General features: G+C 43.6%; 2 protein-coding genes across 5 annotated transcripts in view; both read right to left on the bottom strand.

The window, feature by feature from the left end:
- Nucleotides 1–303: 303 nt before the first annotated feature.
- Nucleotides 304–6,393, bottom strand: LOC136433705 (alpha-N-acetylneuraminide alpha-2,8-sialyltransferase-like). 4 transcript variants are annotated; one of them, XM_066426149.1, is made up of 9 exons: nt 6,071–6,393; nt 4,612–5,126; nt 4,237–4,387; nt 3,492–3,604; nt 2,962–3,057; nt 2,309–2,403; nt 1,553–1,687; nt 1,170–1,261; nt 304–942 (listed from the first exon to the last, which is right to left on the bottom strand). In XM_066426149.1, exons 2-9 carry the CDS (start codon nt 5,094–5,096, stop codon nt 781–783), a joined length of 1,329 nt encoding a protein of 442 aa, XP_066282246.1. In that variant the 5' UTR covers nt 5,097–5,126; nt 6,071–6,393; the 3' UTR covers nt 304–780. The 4 variants fall into 4 exon arrangements, with proteins under 4 accessions (XP_066282246.1, XP_066282247.1, XP_066282244.1 ...); XM_066426150.1 differs by having other exon boundaries at nt 4,612–4,955; nt 6,066–6,393; XM_066426147.1 differs by having other exon boundaries at nt 6,066–6,393.
- A 449-nt stretch (nt 6,394–6,842) lies between these two features.
- Nucleotides 6,843–17,292, bottom strand: part of LOC136433707 (uncharacterized) — a 76,086-nt gene continuing 65,636 nt past the window's right edge. The window contains exons 90-104 of the mRNA XM_066426151.1: nt 16,779–17,099; nt 16,041–16,289; nt 15,504–15,692; nt 15,083–15,189; nt 14,515–14,692; nt 13,803–14,012; nt 13,017–13,285; nt 12,352–12,605; nt 11,707–11,995; nt 11,078–11,279; nt 10,419–10,621; nt 9,869–9,999; nt 9,421–9,544; nt 8,954–9,047; nt 6,843–8,433 (exon numbers count right to left, since the gene is read on the bottom strand). Coding sequence (XP_066282248.1) covers nt 7,748–8,433; nt 8,954–9,047; nt 9,421–9,544; nt 9,869–9,999; nt 10,419–10,621; nt 11,078–11,279; nt 11,707–11,995; nt 12,352–12,605; nt 13,017–13,285; nt 13,803–14,012; nt 14,515–14,692; nt 15,083–15,189; nt 15,504–15,692; nt 16,041–16,289; nt 16,779–17,099 — 3,506 coding nt within the window. The 3' untranslated portion in view covers nt 6,843–7,747. The remainder of the gene's footprint in view (nt 8,434–8,953; nt 9,048–9,420; nt 9,545–9,868; nt 10,000–10,418; nt 10,622–11,077; nt 11,280–11,706; nt 11,996–12,351; nt 12,606–13,016; nt 13,286–13,802; nt 14,013–14,514; nt 14,693–15,082; nt 15,190–15,503; nt 15,693–16,040; nt 16,290–16,778; nt 17,100–17,292) is intronic.

Below are 17,292 nucleotides of genomic sequence, written 5' to 3' on the forward strand. Positions count from 1 at the left end.
AGTCACAAGCTTTGCAACAACTGACAGAAGTAGATGGCTGCTTGTACTTGTATGTCTTACTGGTGGTAGCAATGTTTAACTTCATGTAGTTATGCCTGTGTGGCCCAGGGACCATAGAAACGTAGATAGGCATATCTTGGGCAACGCCCTTATACACGGAAAGTTGTGGGAAGGATGTTAACTATGAAACTATGAAAATCGGGCCTCTAGATCTGGAATTAAAAACTTTGGTATGAAAACGTATGCATACAAGGGGAAGCAACTTTATAACTTGATGCAATAAAGCATACATTGAAAAGAAACTCTGAACTGGCATTCTTTTATTCTCAGTTTACAGTAGTTAAGGAAAGTTCTTATGCTTTTTGTGGTGTCAATTAAGTAACGTGAACACTGCACAATGCAAGAAACATATTAAAGACGGTTAGGCAAAAAAATACACTGAAGAAAACAAATCAGATACAACGTAATATCACGTGTTACATAATCAATTTCAATGGCCTCCTGATAGTAGATACGCCAGACGCGCTACGTACAGTTTTGCAATTACATGTAACTACCAGTTTCGAATGTTCGTGATAAAACAATCTGAGCAAGACAACTTGACAACGTGATGCCTTTGAATCCTAGTGGACACGAATATATAACTGCACCGTTAGACCAGTGATGCAAAATAATCAATTCGTGGGGAAATTCTGCCAGGTCTCTTGCTCCTCGCTCTTCATCGGTCGTTTCCGGTGACCTCAATACGCCATGATACCCCAGGTTCGGCCAGGTGATACATCATTCCTCGCCTGATTTCTCGCACTTGTCCAGTACGACCCTGACCACGCCCATCGTGTGCAGTTTTCTGATCATCATGAACTCCTTTCCCATGTCGTACACGGACTCCATCCCGGCAGCCGGCCCGATGAATATGGGGGCATTGTGATAATGAAAGCCAACCTTGTATGAATGAATGAATGAATGAATGAATAAATAAATGCACTTAGTCTAGTATGAACACACATGTAGTAGTATACATAATGGATTTTTTTCGTGTAGGAATGGACATTTGCGGATTTCAAAATATTTTACAGCTTGCAGTAGTGAACAATAAAGGAAAAATATTGAATATTGAAAATCGATTTTCGTCAATATCAGAAGTTGCTTAACCAGAAGACAAGACAAACCTTTGCTCCTCTCTCGTTGATAGGAAAAGGCCAGAAGCCGTACAGCGTCACCTCATCACACAGCATGATGGTGTTAGTCACCTGATAGAGTCCTTGAGAAGGGGAAAAACAAGATATATTGCACTTGATCAATGTTAAAAACAGGGCGAATCTAAAACCTCGGCCAGATAACAGACAAGTTGACGATGTGAGACATCTGTACAAATAAGATCTAATCGGTTGACAGAAATCGCACTATGTTACAACATGGCAAGGAATATATAACGACAGAGAAACTTAGGCAACGAGAGTATGGCAAAATCTGTTGGTGAAATTGAACCAACGGCCATGGCATGGAACAAAATCCGTAATACCGTGAAAACCACGAAAGCATGTCGTCATACCTGTACTTATGACGCCCGGAAGGCCCTGTTTACTCCAGAACCAGCTGACATCCAAGTAGTGAACCGGGTTCTGGTAAACAATTTTCAGCTGCGTCAGGTTTTTCTCCAATCCCTTTTGAAGGGCAACCACGTAATCTACAAAAAAAGGAGAACAAATCACATGGACGGGGGGTGTCCCTTTGGTGTAGTGGTCTGCGCTTCTGATACTAGCCACATCTGGTTCAAATTACGTGGACCAGAAGGCCCGGGTTCGAGGCCCGGGTAGGACACCTCTGGACAAGAGGCGCATTGAGTCATACCAAAGACTTTATAAAAACGGTACATACTTCTGAAACAGTATGGAAGTTAAACACAGTCCATTGCCAGTGGACTAGCCCCCTGCTGCAGTAATTGCACCACAGTGTGGCCCAGGGCTATGAAACGGAGATGGGCACCGCCCTATACACCTTATGGTGTGGGAGGATTTTAACTTTTTTAACTAAATCACATGGACACTGAATCACATGAACCTGTTTATCAAAAACACCAACACCGGCTGACTAGAAATTATAATATAATGCGAACAGAGAAATAAAGTGTTGAATCATTATCTTGCAATTGCGTTTGCCTTCTCATAAAACTACTTAAAAGCGGGAGTTCCTGGGACATCCATAATGAAGGTATAAGGTTATGTTTAGAATTGAAATAGGTCGTCCAACAATAAAAAACAAACGAAAGACCAGCAAAGTGATTGGTGTATGAAGAAGTAATGCTCACCGAACGGCCGTTTGACGACCAGAAGCCCTCTGTAGACGGATGTTTCATTAAGAAATTTGTCCAGCATCTGTGGATCCTGCAGCACCGGCCTGTACCTGCAGATAGCGGTGGGTGGTTTAATGAAATAATACATTCTATGTCTTTCATGCGACCACTGTAGCCTACTACCGTGTACTAGTAGCAACACTTTCTGACCGGTGTACCTTAAAGCAATAAGGTTAGCAATTATGACAATAATGCTTTTTATTACGTAATATGCAACAATCGTTATAAAACTGTTTTGGTAGATCTACTGTCTACTAACCCCAGTAAATACTATGTGCACGAGATCTTGATCATCAATATCAACATGTTACAATTCACCATCGCATTTTGAAAACATCGACGGAGGAGTTACAATCATCATGGTCACAACTGTAAAGTCCTAATATGTAATATAAAGTAGAGTGGATTCATTCTTCAAACTAGCCGACATCTTTCACACCGCAGTTGGCTTGAGGGATGAATCCACTCTACTTTATACAATAAACTTTATAGTATAAAGTAGAGTGGATTCATTCCAAAGTCTTATGTAAAAATGACCACCATCAAGTCAAAGGACCAGTGATTTTTTTATGTTTCCACGTTTACAGTCATAGAGACATTCAACTCACTTCCGAATCATGGCGGTGGTGGTGCTGGTCAGGTTTACTTTGACTCCAACATGTCTGTCGTAGGACGGCTTCTTACCCAGCGGAGGTAGATTTATTCTGAAAGGCAAGTAAATACTGTGAGTCAATCACCAAAAATAGTTACTCAAGCACATGGATAAGATTTTGAAACAGCCAGAAGTTTCAGACAGCATCCGTTGTCTTTCGTCAGTGACTAAGGAAAGATCTGGCTTAAAACCTGGTTCTGCCAGATCTTTCCTTATTCACTGACGAAGGATACGGATGCTGTCTGAAACGTCTGACTGTTTCAAAATTTAATCCAGTTGCTTGAGTAACTATTTCTGGGATATCTTATTACCTGGATGTCTAACCTTCATCAACGTATAAGTCAATCAGTTTGGTGTGTTTCAGCATTCAACATAACATAGGATCGACTACCTATGACCATTAATGCAAACTTTATTTCTAGATGAGAACGTGCGTGTTGAAATAACAGTAGCATTTTGCGAGTCTGTAAACAAATTCGGGATCACCTGAAGACAAAGTCGTGGCTGTCGATGTCCTTCCCACATTCGCTTCCCTTCAGGATCCCACCATTACCCACCACGGCGCAGCGACCGTATCTTTTCTCAGGTATCGGCGTTTTCTGAAAAAAAAAAGGTTTCTTCATTGTATCTATCTGTTTCAACTCGATGTATCCATTCGAGACGAAACCATTGCGTCCTACCGATCATAGTACAAAGTGCGGAGCACCAAGGAAGCTTACAGGGCAACACGTTCACACACATTACCTCTAGCCATGGACACATATTTGGCATTTTTGTTTCCATCTATCTACCGGTTCGGATGTGAGAGACGTGTATATACAAAGAGATCTGGCCAAACGAGCCAATGACTTCGCCAAAAATAGTTACTCAAGCAACTGGATAAAGCCATTTTATCCAGTTGCTTGAGTAACTATTTTTGGCGTATCTCACTACCTGGATGTCTAACCCTATCAACGTAGCCAATGACTATTGGAATGACTAGCCCTGCAGTACCAAGGAAAGCCGCCAGCCCCCCAAAGCTAACAATGATAATTTCTTTGCTAGGACAAGATCACAAGACTAACCACATACCATAATTTCATGACAACCCATCCAAAGTTTGCTTGAGTTATGCTGTTCAACCACATACAAAGAAATGCTACCAAAACATAACCCTAGTGGCGAAGGTAATTAGTTCAACAATAATAATAAGTTCAAGGATGTATCCTTGACTTCATAGCTTCGTACAGACCTGTGGAAACTCATCATAGAACTCCTCGCTGAGCTTCAATTTCACCTCATTGTCGATGAGCTTGGGGAACTCGTAGTCGTACTCCAAGACTCCGTTCTCCTTGGTTAGAATCATCCCCTTTTGCGCATCACAACAGTCTTTCAAATGTCTCCTTTAAAAAGAACAAGGCAAAACAAAATTAGACTAAAAGATACTCCTGTGACAAAAAGTAAGGTTTCATCTCGCTGAGCTCTACATATGCTGTCGTTACGTTTGACGTATTCGTTCATGTTGGCGTAATAACCAAAATACATGTAACGTTACACGTAACGTTATATAATGTCGAGCGTACTGTGTAAGGACCGTGCCATACTTGCCAGAAACAAGGCGGCGTACCTGAATCTGTCCACATTTTCCTTATTCGATGACCAGGGACGGTAGAACGGCTGCTTGACACCCACCAGGTTATACGACTCAGTCACCATCATGAGCGATGTCGACCACGTTTTGTTCTTCGTCTTTCCATCATGCTCGAACACAAGAACGGGTTTCTCGTCCCCTCGCCAATGAATTGGCGCCTCAAATTTTTCTTCTGTTCGACACGGTTGCCATTGCTTCTCAGAGTCAGCCACTGAGTCCTGAACTAAGCCTTCAGGACCAACGCTTTGTTGTGTGGCCCTTGTAGGTGGTTCTGAATGGCCAGCGTTTGGCTCTTCACAATCACAAACACAATCTCCCTCCTTGAATAGAGAGCAATCGTCAGATTTGCCATATCTAAACAGCCCTGTCTGGTTGTAGATGCAGTTCAAGCCCGTTAGATACACGGCGACCAGCAGGAATATACAATAGACCAGGGGACGGCGACTCACAGCGAGTCTCATCCTCCCGACTACACCAAATAAAGACTACTTCTGTAAGGTACAAGCAAGTAGTCGTCAGTACATATCCACTATGATCAATCACGTGTTCTAACGTGCAGATATAGCAGGACTCACACCGTGCTTAGATACTACATTTCTTGTAGACTACATCGACAGACAGTATGGTCAGACCTTCCTTACTTTTGATGCGTCGAACAGTTTCTTGATCACGGCGACATGTCGCATGTGATTTCAATTCGCTTTCAGTTTTAGTTGAATACAAACAGTGTTCAATTATGACCCAATGTAAAGGGATTACGTTCCATGTATGGCTATGTCAAGTTTCGTCTCTCTTGCTCTGTGACACAAAGACTTTTGACTTCTTTATGTGAAGCAACAAGACTTAAGAAAAGTCGTCACACTTAAGGTCAATACGGTAATTGGTATGTAATCTATGTAATCTGAGCCACAGCTACAGCATCTTGAGCCACAGCTACAGTATCTTATTGTTAGACCACGGGCTACCTGACCTCTGTAACAAAACAAGCCGTTCAACAACTTCCTACATGTCGGCATAAGTGTCCCAGTAAACACCGGCCTATATAAGCATATGGACGGTTTTGGTCATTACAAATGACTGGCTATGACATGTATGATTGGCGTTGAGTCTAAAGATAATCAGAAATCTAGTCATAATCTTAGTGTTCAGCTGGCAGCGAACATGTTGGGTACGATTCGACTTATACAGGTCATTATGGTTGTCTAAAATTTTGACCTAAATCAGCTTGGCAGTCCCCTGTGCTGGAGTTAGCGAACAGAATCCAGTTATGTATATATATATGAAATGTTCAACTGTTTCAGTTCTTCTTGTAAAATAACTCTCGTTGTTGTTGTGTAAAAGAGCCCAAAAAATACTCACAAACGGCAAATCCGAAAATTCACTGGACAATATGTATTCCCGCTATACACACAATGGCAATGTCCACAAACCTTACTTCCGCTAATCCATGTCTCTTTGCCATATCGAGTCAGCAGTAGCGGTAGCGATCTTATGAGCAGTATGAACTTCGACACTTGGAAGTCCGTGACTGGTCTCTATTCCTTACATTGTTACACGTAAAGTTACAAGCTTTGACTGCATACACACTTCCACCAGAGTTTGGTGAAATCGCCCTGTACATGTGTGCTGAACACTGGCAGGGAAATGTTGTTCGACCAGTTTAACGTCTCGGTCCACAGTGATCGCCGCAGGCCACACGATTAGAAACCTGTCTGTGATTAGACGAAAGAAAACAAAAATACATGACGCAATTCCACGATCACAAGAACCCTTTTTGAGCTATCAGTAGTTTTCCCTGAATGTTTGCTATACCCCTATTCACTATAACGAGAGAAATCATCATTATTTCACCATCTCATTTCTCACAAGTTTAATGTAATTACTATGTAATTTTGAACGCGATTATGTATAAACAGCTTTTTGCAAAAGAAATCTTTGCCATTAAGCGGACGCCAAAGCAATGTTTTGCAGGAGCTGACAGCCTTTACTTAACTAATAGATGTTTTCTTCTTGGCTAGATTCAAAATTGTGCTCTTCATATTTAAAAAAAAAATTATGACTCTTTAGGATGATAGGGGGATTGTATCAAAGGGTATCTTACAAAGGCCTTTTAAGGCCTTTGTAAGATACCCTTTGATACAATCCCCCTATCATTTAAAATTATCAATTATAAACATAACATGGATGCAAAAACCTCAAAATGCAAATTGTCACAGATAGGGAGTTTATTTCAAAACAAATCTCTCCTTCTTTACCCCAAATTGGAATGGAAAATATCAGACCACATATAAAAAATAGCAGCAACACATACACATAGTATTACACAAACATATATATCATAATGTACTTGTATTTTGTACAAGAATCAAGAATAGGGAATATGTACAGACAAACAGAATATCAGAAAAGCTTTGCAAAATTGAAAGGCATGAAATCTCAACTAGGAACTTGGTAAATATAGATACACTTAGGATATCAAAATGTTGCTACTGTAAACTAACCAAAAGCTGCACCAAAGAAACCTTGATAACATTATGTACATGTACACCACACAAATATGTAAACAACTGCAACAATAGAGATAGCATAAGTGTCACCTTACTATATCTACAATCCAAATACATGTAGTGAATAAGATGGAATATCAACATGTTGTACCCTGGAAGGTATGAAATATATAGCAGCATGACTGAGAAAATCAAGCTCAACTTTGTTATTATCTTACAATCAAAGCCACGGCAGGCATGTCTGGTCTTGAACATCTTTTTTCACCAATACAAAGTGCCAGGTTGTAGACATGGATCTCTTTACATTTAAAGAGAAAGTTCTATGTCACTTGTACAACCTGGACTGATATAATCTCCTGATAATGGACTCCCAAAGATAGACGCTTTATATGATGACATTTGATGGAATATAGGACACATGAGTAATGGTATACGCCTGGATATTCAACACAAAGAACTTAAACCCAAAACCACGAAGTGGAAAAGTCATCCAGATTGATACAACCTGCCTAGGTCAGGCATCTAGTATACATAAACTAAATTTCTAATTTTTTTATTGATGTTACATATAATGTATAGACTGTATGGACTGCAGTTTGATCTGATCAGTAACTAGGCTGTGATTCCGGAGGGCCCTCCCTGGAGTCCAGACCCCTGTCAGTGGTGTACCCGAGGGTGTCGTCATCACTGGTGAGCCCTCTCGCCCTCCCGTGCCCAGCTTCCGTTGTGTCGCTCTCCTTCCTGGACTCCGACTGGCTGTCGTCGGCGCTGTATCCCGGGTCGAAGCCCTGCTGTCCCGGTCCTGCCTTCTCGTCCGATGAGGAAAAGTAGTCCGCCGTGCTGGGAGGCACCTCCCCCTCGTCCCTCACCACTCCGCTGTCCTGCGCCAGCTGGTTCTGATCGGTGGACTCCGAGGCTGTGGCTACAGTGGTGGGCGAGTGGTGGCCGCTGCTAGTCTCCATGCCGTCCTTTGATATTGGCTGCTTGGCGCTCTCTGAGAGCTTGGATGTAGCAGACACGTAGGAACGCTGAGAGTGCTGGGACTGCTGGGACTGTCTCCCCATGACGATGCCTGACTCGACCGCCTGCTGGTTTGCACCCATCTGCTGGTCTGCGCCCATCTTACGGGGCTTCGGCATGATGTGGGAATCGTGGGACACCTTGTGCCTGGCGCTGGTGGGAGCAGAGTAAGCAGGGATGCTGGGGACCATGTCCCTGGCCGACATGGGGATGGGGTCTTTCTTCAAGCTGGCAAACGTACGACCCTTCTTGTGTTCATCAAACTGGCAACCTGGAAGGATCAAAGTGTTGTTAGTCATAAAAACAGTAACAGTTACTGTAATTAACAGCAGGTTAGGTATGTGATACTTAGGGGATCTATGTCTGACGTCTATGTTACCATTGAATAAACAAACTAACACATACATACTTACGTTGATGACATACCTTATTAAACTAGTTACATACTGGGTCAGAAGTCACATTTGTTACAGGAGTGTCTACAAAAGATTCAACCTTTGATTCTCTGCTGCTCTTGAACTACACAACTAGTAGAGAAAACAACTGGTCTAATTCAATCTTTTATGTTATTTGAATGTCCACAGAAACTCTCCATTGTCGTTAACATAACAAGATGTCAGAGGGATGACATCTTCGTTATCTTACATCTTCTCTGTTTTAGTCTCCTTGCTGTCTATACCGATGTTTGTCAATGATATGGCATCCCCAAAACTGTGGTAGTAGACATATTCAATGAGACGACAGTATAGAAGGACCCTGAATAAAGACACCTTGGAAAGAAGAGGACTCACCGGCGTCCAGCATGACAGCAGCTCCTGACATGATGAAGTTTTCCGTTGGGGAGGGGCACTTCAGCGGCAGGGTGAGACTGCACACCTGACGGGCCTGCACAACAGGTGGGAGGGACACATCATCGTCTTAGTTATGACAGCTTTAGGTGTGTTTTATCACCAGATAACTTCTTATAATTAGATTACTGCCGAAACCTACATATGGAATTCATCAATGGCTATCTAGTTGAATAAGAGTAGGGTACAACTAAACACATGCCCCAATAGTGTTGCAAATTGACCATATACTCTCACGACAAGATGATGATGATGGTTTACATAGGCTTTGTTTTCACTTCTAAGCAATCTTCTTATCTCATCCTAATCATATAAAAAAAAAACAATACAAAAACCATTAAAAAATCTATACAATGTTGGTATGGCAGCTCAGACACTGTATGAACTGAAAAACTGATACGTTTACCCACCTTGTTCATAAAGACAGGACAGTCGTAGAGGGTGACGTCCTCCCCACCATCCCCTCCAGGTCCAGCCACCTCAGATGTCGGCACAGGCTTCACATACACAGCAGGCAGGGATGTCAGGCCCATTCTGCATGGGAGGGAAGATGGTGCATATATGATATAAGAGTATTTATATCTTTTCAAATCTACAAGACCTAGGAAATCTTGGTTGGAGTGTGTCAGGAAGGACATTAAGGCGTGCGGCCTAACCAGCGTGAACCCCCTGGACAGAGCCGCTTGGAAGAGAGGTGTGAAGACTAGCCGACTGCTGCCCACCCGTGTCATGGATCCCGACAGCATTATTGGCGGTATAATAAAATAATCTCCCAGCCATTGTTTTTTCTTAAGAAGTCATTGTTAAAAGCAATACAAGATTTGCATTCCAACAGCATTTGCATTGTTCTGTACTTACTCTGCCTCTGCGAGACAGCCTGCCTGCCAGTCCCAGGCCGCCCCCTGGACGTACAGGCCGTGGATGTACATACCTCCCTCCTCCTCCTCCACTGCTGCATCATCCCTCACCACCTCACAGCTCAGGGTGATCTGGGGAAACAAAGGCAATGTTTACACAATGCACTTTAAATCAATGGACCTTGTTGAACATGTCAGTAGAGGATTTGTGCTAGAATCGTTATATGGACATTAAAAGTAGAGAGTTCCCACATCTAAAGTGAAAATGACAGGCTAAACCATTGCCACCAAAAAGGTGCCAAATTCGCTGCAAGTACGGAGACTAGAATTTAATGAAAAAGGAAAGAGGTTTGTCCTTGGTGCTGAAACTCTATCCACTGACGACTTGAACCAGGATTCTTATAAATTTCTTTTTGTAAACATCCAGAATGCTATAACATTGACATTAGATGCAAATAAACATTTTCATTTCTTCTGTTGAGACAGCAGTTGATACAAGACTTCAGGACTGAAGCAAACTCCCGCTCAAAATGTGCAGATATCAGACTGACCTTGCTGACAGGGAGCTCCAGCTGCACTGCCTTCTCCTGCCGCAGGGCTGTGAAGAGAGCCGCCGGGTTGACCAGCCCCCCTAGCCACACCGAGGTCAGGTGGCCGTGGGACAGCTGTGGCTGGGATGTGGGTCTGTCCGGCTCCTTGGACACTACCCCTCGCTTCACCCAGTCATGGAACTGCTGGTACCTCTCCTGGAGGTCTGGGACAGGAAGAGAGTGCCAGGGTTAAGTAATATATCTTCCAAAGGGCTAACTACCCCTTTCCATATACCTGAAAATATACTGACTGTAACAGCAAGTAAATTGCTGTCCTTATTTGCCATCATGCTAACCTGAGTAATACCCTGTATGTAACTTTTGAAAGGGAACCACAGCAATTTAAAAATCAGTGCATTTTCTTTCCAAGCAAGACCACCTAGAGATGGGGAGACAATATGGATGTGAAGAGCAAAGCAAAGTCTTGTTGAGTATATTCTCCTGCTCAGCAAGGATTTGAAATGTTCTTTTACTGTAAAAACTTATAATACTGGTTTGGAAATTCTGATGTCTATAATGAAGCTGTGGACATAGTTTGACAGGAGATGATCACATTTATCAGTTATTCTACCAGTGTAACAGTAATCTCTAGGTCTACAGCCATGTGAAAGCTGGTTCACCTGCTAGCCAGGACAGGATGGTGTGTGAGGAGGGCCGACAGCGGGGATGCGTCCACGACACGGGAACCTCCTCTGACTGCAGGGCCTCCGCCAGCTGGGTCAGGGATGCTGGGATAGCGTTGGTGCCTCCCAGCATGCACTGGTCCAGGTTGTGCAGCGACTGGCGCACGTGGCACAGCAGCAGGTTCAACCAGTGGCACTCCTGCAGGTTTGGACAAGAAATGTGGAAAGTTCTCAACACACTATGATCATTGTGCTTAAATTATTCCTCTGCAAAACTGCTTACACCATGATGGCTACAATGGGTTGGTTGGTTCTCATATAAAGAAGGCCAGAGATAAGGGAAATGTATCTGCAGCTATACAACATTCTGTACAATCTGCCCTGTTTCTTTTTCTTCTTCCCTTATTCTTGAAGAGCATTGCCTGAGACGAATCTTAATGTTTTATCAATAACTGATAAAGCAATGCATCTTTGCTATGGTTTTTTCGAATGTGCTTTTATAGTCGATGCTTGACTGGGCTACTTAGGGAAAAATAATTATATGTACAAGCTAATGATACTATTCAATAGATAGATAAATAGAATCTTCTCAATAAGTGTGTTTAGGATTCTTGCCACTGACTAACCTGCAGCAGGATGAAGCCCAGAGACTCTGGCATCTCCTCTGGCGGCACGGTGGCCACGCTGACCATGGAGGGGCGGTGGTACTGGAAGGAGAAGGAGCTGGAGTCCACCTGGGAGGGCAGTCTGCCCAGCTCCAGCAGCGGGGGCAGGCTGTCCACACACAGGTCAATGGCGAACCTCAGTCGCTGGACGTCCAGCGACACCTCTTTGGACACGATGGACTTGCTGGGGTAGGGGCCGCACTGGGTGTGGGTCAGCAGCTGGTCGAGGTGGGCCACATACACAGAGGAGCTACAGTACAGAAATGATATCTCTGGGTCAACATTCAAATTTCATGTCGCTCACAATGCTATACTGTAAATCTTGAATTAGCCACAATACTTTTATGGCTAGTTTTTGCAGTGATACCGTGATACCATGAAATCATTACAGTCAACAATAATGTCAGTAATGCACTCTGTATACCTATCATGAACATTGATACATCGATATCCATTAAAGACACTAGTTCAGCTTTAGTACAGGTATAAAGAAGCACAAAGAACATCAATTTAGTCAAGCTTATTGGAAACATTTCAGTCAAGAGATTGAATCGTCTGTTTCAAAATGGCAGCATCCACTGCAGTACATTATCATACACAGCTCACCTGGCTTCATTCCAGTCCCTGTCCACACTCTCATCCAGCAGTAGAGCCTCCGTCGCGCTGTGGTCCGACTCGAAGCACGACTCGAACCAGCGGGGGTACTCGGAGGGGTCCACGTTGGCGGCGGGGGTGGGGATGGGCACGTTCCCCAGCATAAGGCGGCCTGACTGGTTGGTGATGAGGTACAGGATCTCGTGCAGGACAGCGGTGGTGTACTGACGGTCACAGTCGGTTCCCATGATGTTTCCATACACCATCTGGGCACAAAGATGAGATGAAAGTGTTCTTAATCCTTCAAAACGTTGTAACATTTATGAGGTGATTGGTTACATGAATCGAAATAGAAAGGTTGGCAATTATGTACAATCAGCCGCATGTAAAGAATGCATTGCCACCATAAGTTTTATCACTTTGTAAGACATAACAGTAAACTGTTGAACCATAAAAACTTTGCACAAAGTGTCATCTATGGTGAACTAATGTCCTTATGCTGAATAATATTCAATGGATACTACATTGTACTTAATAGCATAACTAATTTTGATGAAGCAAAAAATAATCAATGATATGCATAGGTTTGTACATCTTGTTATAAACAATCAATTTTGAATACTACTGCTTCCTTCCCTTAATGAAACTCGTACTCAGTCCAATCACAGATGTCTCACCTCAGCCAAAGCTTTACACGCCTCGTCCACCGTTGGTTCTTCCCCTCCCTCGTTCAGAGCCTTCCCCACCAGCATGTCTATCCCCTGCTGCAGCTGGACCCCGCTGAGAGGGTACTGCAGACTCAGGCCGCGCGTCCCGTACAGCTGACGCGCCAGCAGCACGCCTTGCACCACGCACAGACCGAACACCATGTTGCGGATGTTGTTGGACTTGTCCCGCAGCTTGTCCCAGGACTGGGCCGGCACGCTGCTCAGGGCAGCACCGATGGCTGCAGCAAAAAACAAGTCAAAGTGAACTTAAAGTTGGTAGTTCTCTTAAATATGCTAATAACGTAGTCATTAAAAAACAAACCCTGCTTGTAAATCAAAATGCTGTTGATAAGTGTATTTTTTAATCCTTGAGCAGAGTCAAAAATTACATGTGACTATCAAAGGATAGTAACAATGCCTTGCTAATGTAGGGAAACTGAATGGAGACTTTGTTCCCATTTCAGGCTTGATGGGACACTTAGTTGCTTTCTTCAAATGAAAGCAACTAACAGTTCTTGACAAGAGATCTAGAAGTTGACCATGACATAATACCAGAAAAGCCCTTTTGGGCACTTTTGACTGATTGCTGAATGTCCCATGTCCGTAAGGTCATGTGATCTGGGTGATAGGGCAATATGTTTCCAAGGAAGAATACTGTGACAGTCGAAAAATTGGTATGCTGATTTTCTGGGGTTGGGTCAAAGTTTTAGCTCTTCACTAAGCCCTCAATTTCATTTGCTGCATAGTATCACCTACCTTTTTTGAGCATGCCCTGAGGAGACCCGTGTGCCAGCAGTGCGGGTCCCTCTGCGTCCTGTCCCCCTAGCAGGTGGGGGCCGATGACGTCCCAGGCCACCTTGTGGAGGGAGTTCAGCAGGTCCTCCGGGAGGGTGGCGCTGGGCTCCGACGTCAGCCACACCTGGAAGGACGACTTACCTCCCTCCTGGGCAGATCTGTCCTTCAAACCTGGGAACACCAAGGAAAAGTAATTATGTATTTATCTTCTCCCTGCTGCATAACTCTGGAACCAATTGGGAATTGGGTGCCAATGGCTACTTCAGAGTGCTATATATATAATAAAGTTATATACGGGAAGCTGTATCAAACAAGCCAAACCATACTTCAAATTCTCCAAGTATCCTACTACATCACTTCTGTCTTACATGCTGCCACCTGCAATACTCACTAAACTCTGGATGCTACTGTAGGTCAGTCTATACAGACTAGGACAGTCATACTGCTCAGACAAGAATTACAAAACAATTACACTGGATGCACATCAAGACAAAAAAAATTTGAACTGATTACAATTATCATTATTATATCTATTTCGTGGAGGTAAAGATGCTAAGTAACATAAGTCACATATTATTGAGAACTCACCAAAATCCACAAATTATGATTATGAGACAAACAGGAAGAATTATACATTGACTTAAACAAGAATTCCTTAAAAGCCCTGACGAACCTGTGGCAGTATAGCTGACCCTGGCCAGGTGCAGCTTGAGCTCGTGCAGGAACTGTGGAGAGGCCAGGTGGATGTCCTCGATGATGACCCAGCCGTCGTTGTTGTGGGCGGTGTCGATAGCCACGTCCACACGGGACTCACAACCATCCCCAACAGCTACATGCTCAACAGGGATGTCCTGGAGAAAAGAATTTTTATTCAGTGAGGACCTCGCAGGTATGAGGCTACCCCTATCGCATCTTCATTACAAGGGGTTAACATCATGGACCAAGTATACATACAAATATTTCAAACCACATAACTAGTTTAAAACTTGTTTCAAACATTTAGAAAATCATTGCACTGTGACATTCTATTCATACATGTAGTTATGCATTTTCGAAATACATGTAACGGCTAAATCATGTAGATATTATTATTTAATTGTTTTGATGTACAGATTATTTGCAAATCATTTGGGGCATATTGTATCATTATTATCTGATTGTTTAAGTTGAACTATTTATTAGAAGATAAAGTAGAAGATGACTGCATTCAGTAATAAATCAGGTAATAACAGGTTTCCCACCTTTGCCAGACTCTTCAGCACCTCCACCGGATGTTTCTTGATGTCGATGGCTGCGATGTTGGGTTGACTGGAGCTGTTTAGGCTGGGGGACAGCAACACCAAAACACCTGGGAGGAATGATTTTGTTTGTCATTAACTACAAGTTCACTGATGACCCATCAATTTTCTTTACTTCAAGATGGAAATGCAACCTAACATACAATTCTCGACAAAGATGCAACATGAATATATCTCAGTGTGTGGCATTGTAGGAGAAAGTGGAAGTGATGGGGAAGAGAAGAGCAGGAGTGTAGGAGGAGGAGCAGGAGGAGGAGGAGAGAAAGAAGAGAGGAGGAGGAGTAGAGGAGAGGGGAGCAGGAGGAGGAGAGGAAGAGGAGGAGAACATTTCTAAGAACATCTGATATGGAAGATTAACACTTACCAATGTGTGAGTCTCCAGCAGTGTCCAGAATCGCTTCCAGGCTGGGCGTGGTCTTGTTGCCCAGCACCCCAGGCATGTGCTTCTGCACGTACTTGGCCATGGCAAAAGGCAGTCTGTCTGGTCGCAGGCAGCGCATGATGAGCAGCTGGTGAAAATCTGTCATGGGTCCCATGTCAGGGCTGCCAGTGCCTGTAGGGGTGTCAAAGATTTGTCATGGGTTACTTGCACTATTGCCATAATTTGATATATGTTGATAAAGGTTAGACATCCAGGTAAACAAAGCGATTTCTACAGCTGGATAAGATACTAGTACTTAGATTACTTCCAGACATTTTGAGTGACATCCATCATTCTTTTTCAGCGTTATTATTGTAATGTTTGACTCACTTGTAGCACCTATTACAGCAAAAGGTCTTGATTACTTAAGCTGTAGCACTCTCAAAGTTTTGGACTTAATAACTATTAGAGAGTCAGTAGCTAGAAACATAAAAGTAATCACGACAGCAACTCTTGAGACTAGAGAAACTACAGCAGCACCTTGTTCCTCCTGCTCTGTTGGTGGTCTGTAAGGCAGCCTCTCTTCCTCAGGTGCCAGGGACTGGTACCATCTCTCCCAGTCATCTGCGTCCTCCGCAACGTGCTTGCAGAGGCTGTCCAACGGGCCAGGCAGCACAGACATGGCCATCAGGTCCTCAAACTTGTCCTGTGGGACCCACTCAGGCATGGGCGCCTCGCAGTCAAAGTCCTCCAGGGACAGGGGCAAGCCTCCACCCAGGCCTGGGTTTCCTGTGTATGTCAAAGGAATATATGTCACTGTGTGTAAGCGAAAAAAATCAAATCTAAAACCTTACAGAAGAACTTTATTGACACAATAAAAGTACAGGGACTTGCATAAGGTCTTCTATAACTATTGGTACACAAAAGTCGATACAATGATTCTAACATTATAGACATAGTAGTGCCTTACATAAACAACATATTTTCCCTGTAAGATCTTTCTTGAAATGTTAGATCAAGTACTGCAATGTAAATGTGGAGTAGGGACTTTGATGCTGATGCAAGGGCAACCGACTACACATGGGGACAGCTGGTAGAGAGGGCCTAGAATTGCATGAGATGGAGGGATCTAGTCCATTGCCTATCCCTAAGATTGGCAATAGGTCTAAGTACTGTAAAATCTTTTACCAATCCTGCTCCACACCTAAGACAGGCACTGGGCCTAACTAAATTATTACACACTGTGAATGTCTATTACCAACCCTGCTTTACACCTACCTTGGAGCAGCAGACTCAGCTCCTCCTCAGCGAACTCCTCCCCTTCCAGCTGCATGTGGAGACACAGCATGGTGGCAAACAGCAGGCGGTGTTCGGGGTACAGCGACTGACTCACGCTGTCATACACCATCTGGGTCAGCCCGTCCACCAGCATCTTGGTTTGATTGACAGACATGCTGTCGAACGACACGCCCTGCGTCGGGACGTCTGGAGCGTCGGGGAGAACGAGCTCTTCGCTTTTGGAACGGGGACTTTCTGCGGAAGCTTCTGTTTCGCCCTCTTCATTCTCCTGCTGTTTGGTACTGCTAGCCAGAGATACACCTGCACAGGTATTACATAGGCAGCATTGGTCAACGTGCTGCCACATTTCAAGCAACTATAATTTACAAGATCTCTAGACAGCTACACTTTTATATTTGATATTTAAAACTCCGTTTTAAAGATCAACATGGACATGTGGACAGCTACCCTGGTGAGGTTCTTTGATAAGATTCGGCATTAAGATATAGAGTTC

Source organism: Branchiostoma lanceolatum, chromosome 4 (genome assembly GCF_035083965.1).
Source record: "Branchiostoma lanceolatum isolate klBraLanc5 chromosome 4, klBraLanc5.hap2, whole genome shotgun sequence".
Classification (NCBI taxonomy): domain Eukaryota; kingdom Metazoa; phylum Chordata; class Leptocardii; order Amphioxiformes; family Branchiostomatidae; genus Branchiostoma; species Branchiostoma lanceolatum.

Bases quoted from the DNA above. Each gene is read 5' to 3' on its own strand.
- LOC136433705 (XM_066426149.1), bottom strand. From the start codon at position 5,096: ATGAGACTCGCTGTGAGTCGCCGTCCCCTGGTCTATTGTATATTCCTG. The intron at 3,605-4,236 runs GTCTGTACGAAG...TTTTTTTTTCAG, and splicing joins TCTATGATGAGTTTCCACAG to AAAACGCCGATACCTGAGAA. The intron at 3,058-3,491 runs GTGATCCCGAAT...CTTGCCTTTCAG, and splicing joins AGCCACGACTTTGTCTTCAG to AATAAATCTACCTCCGCTGG.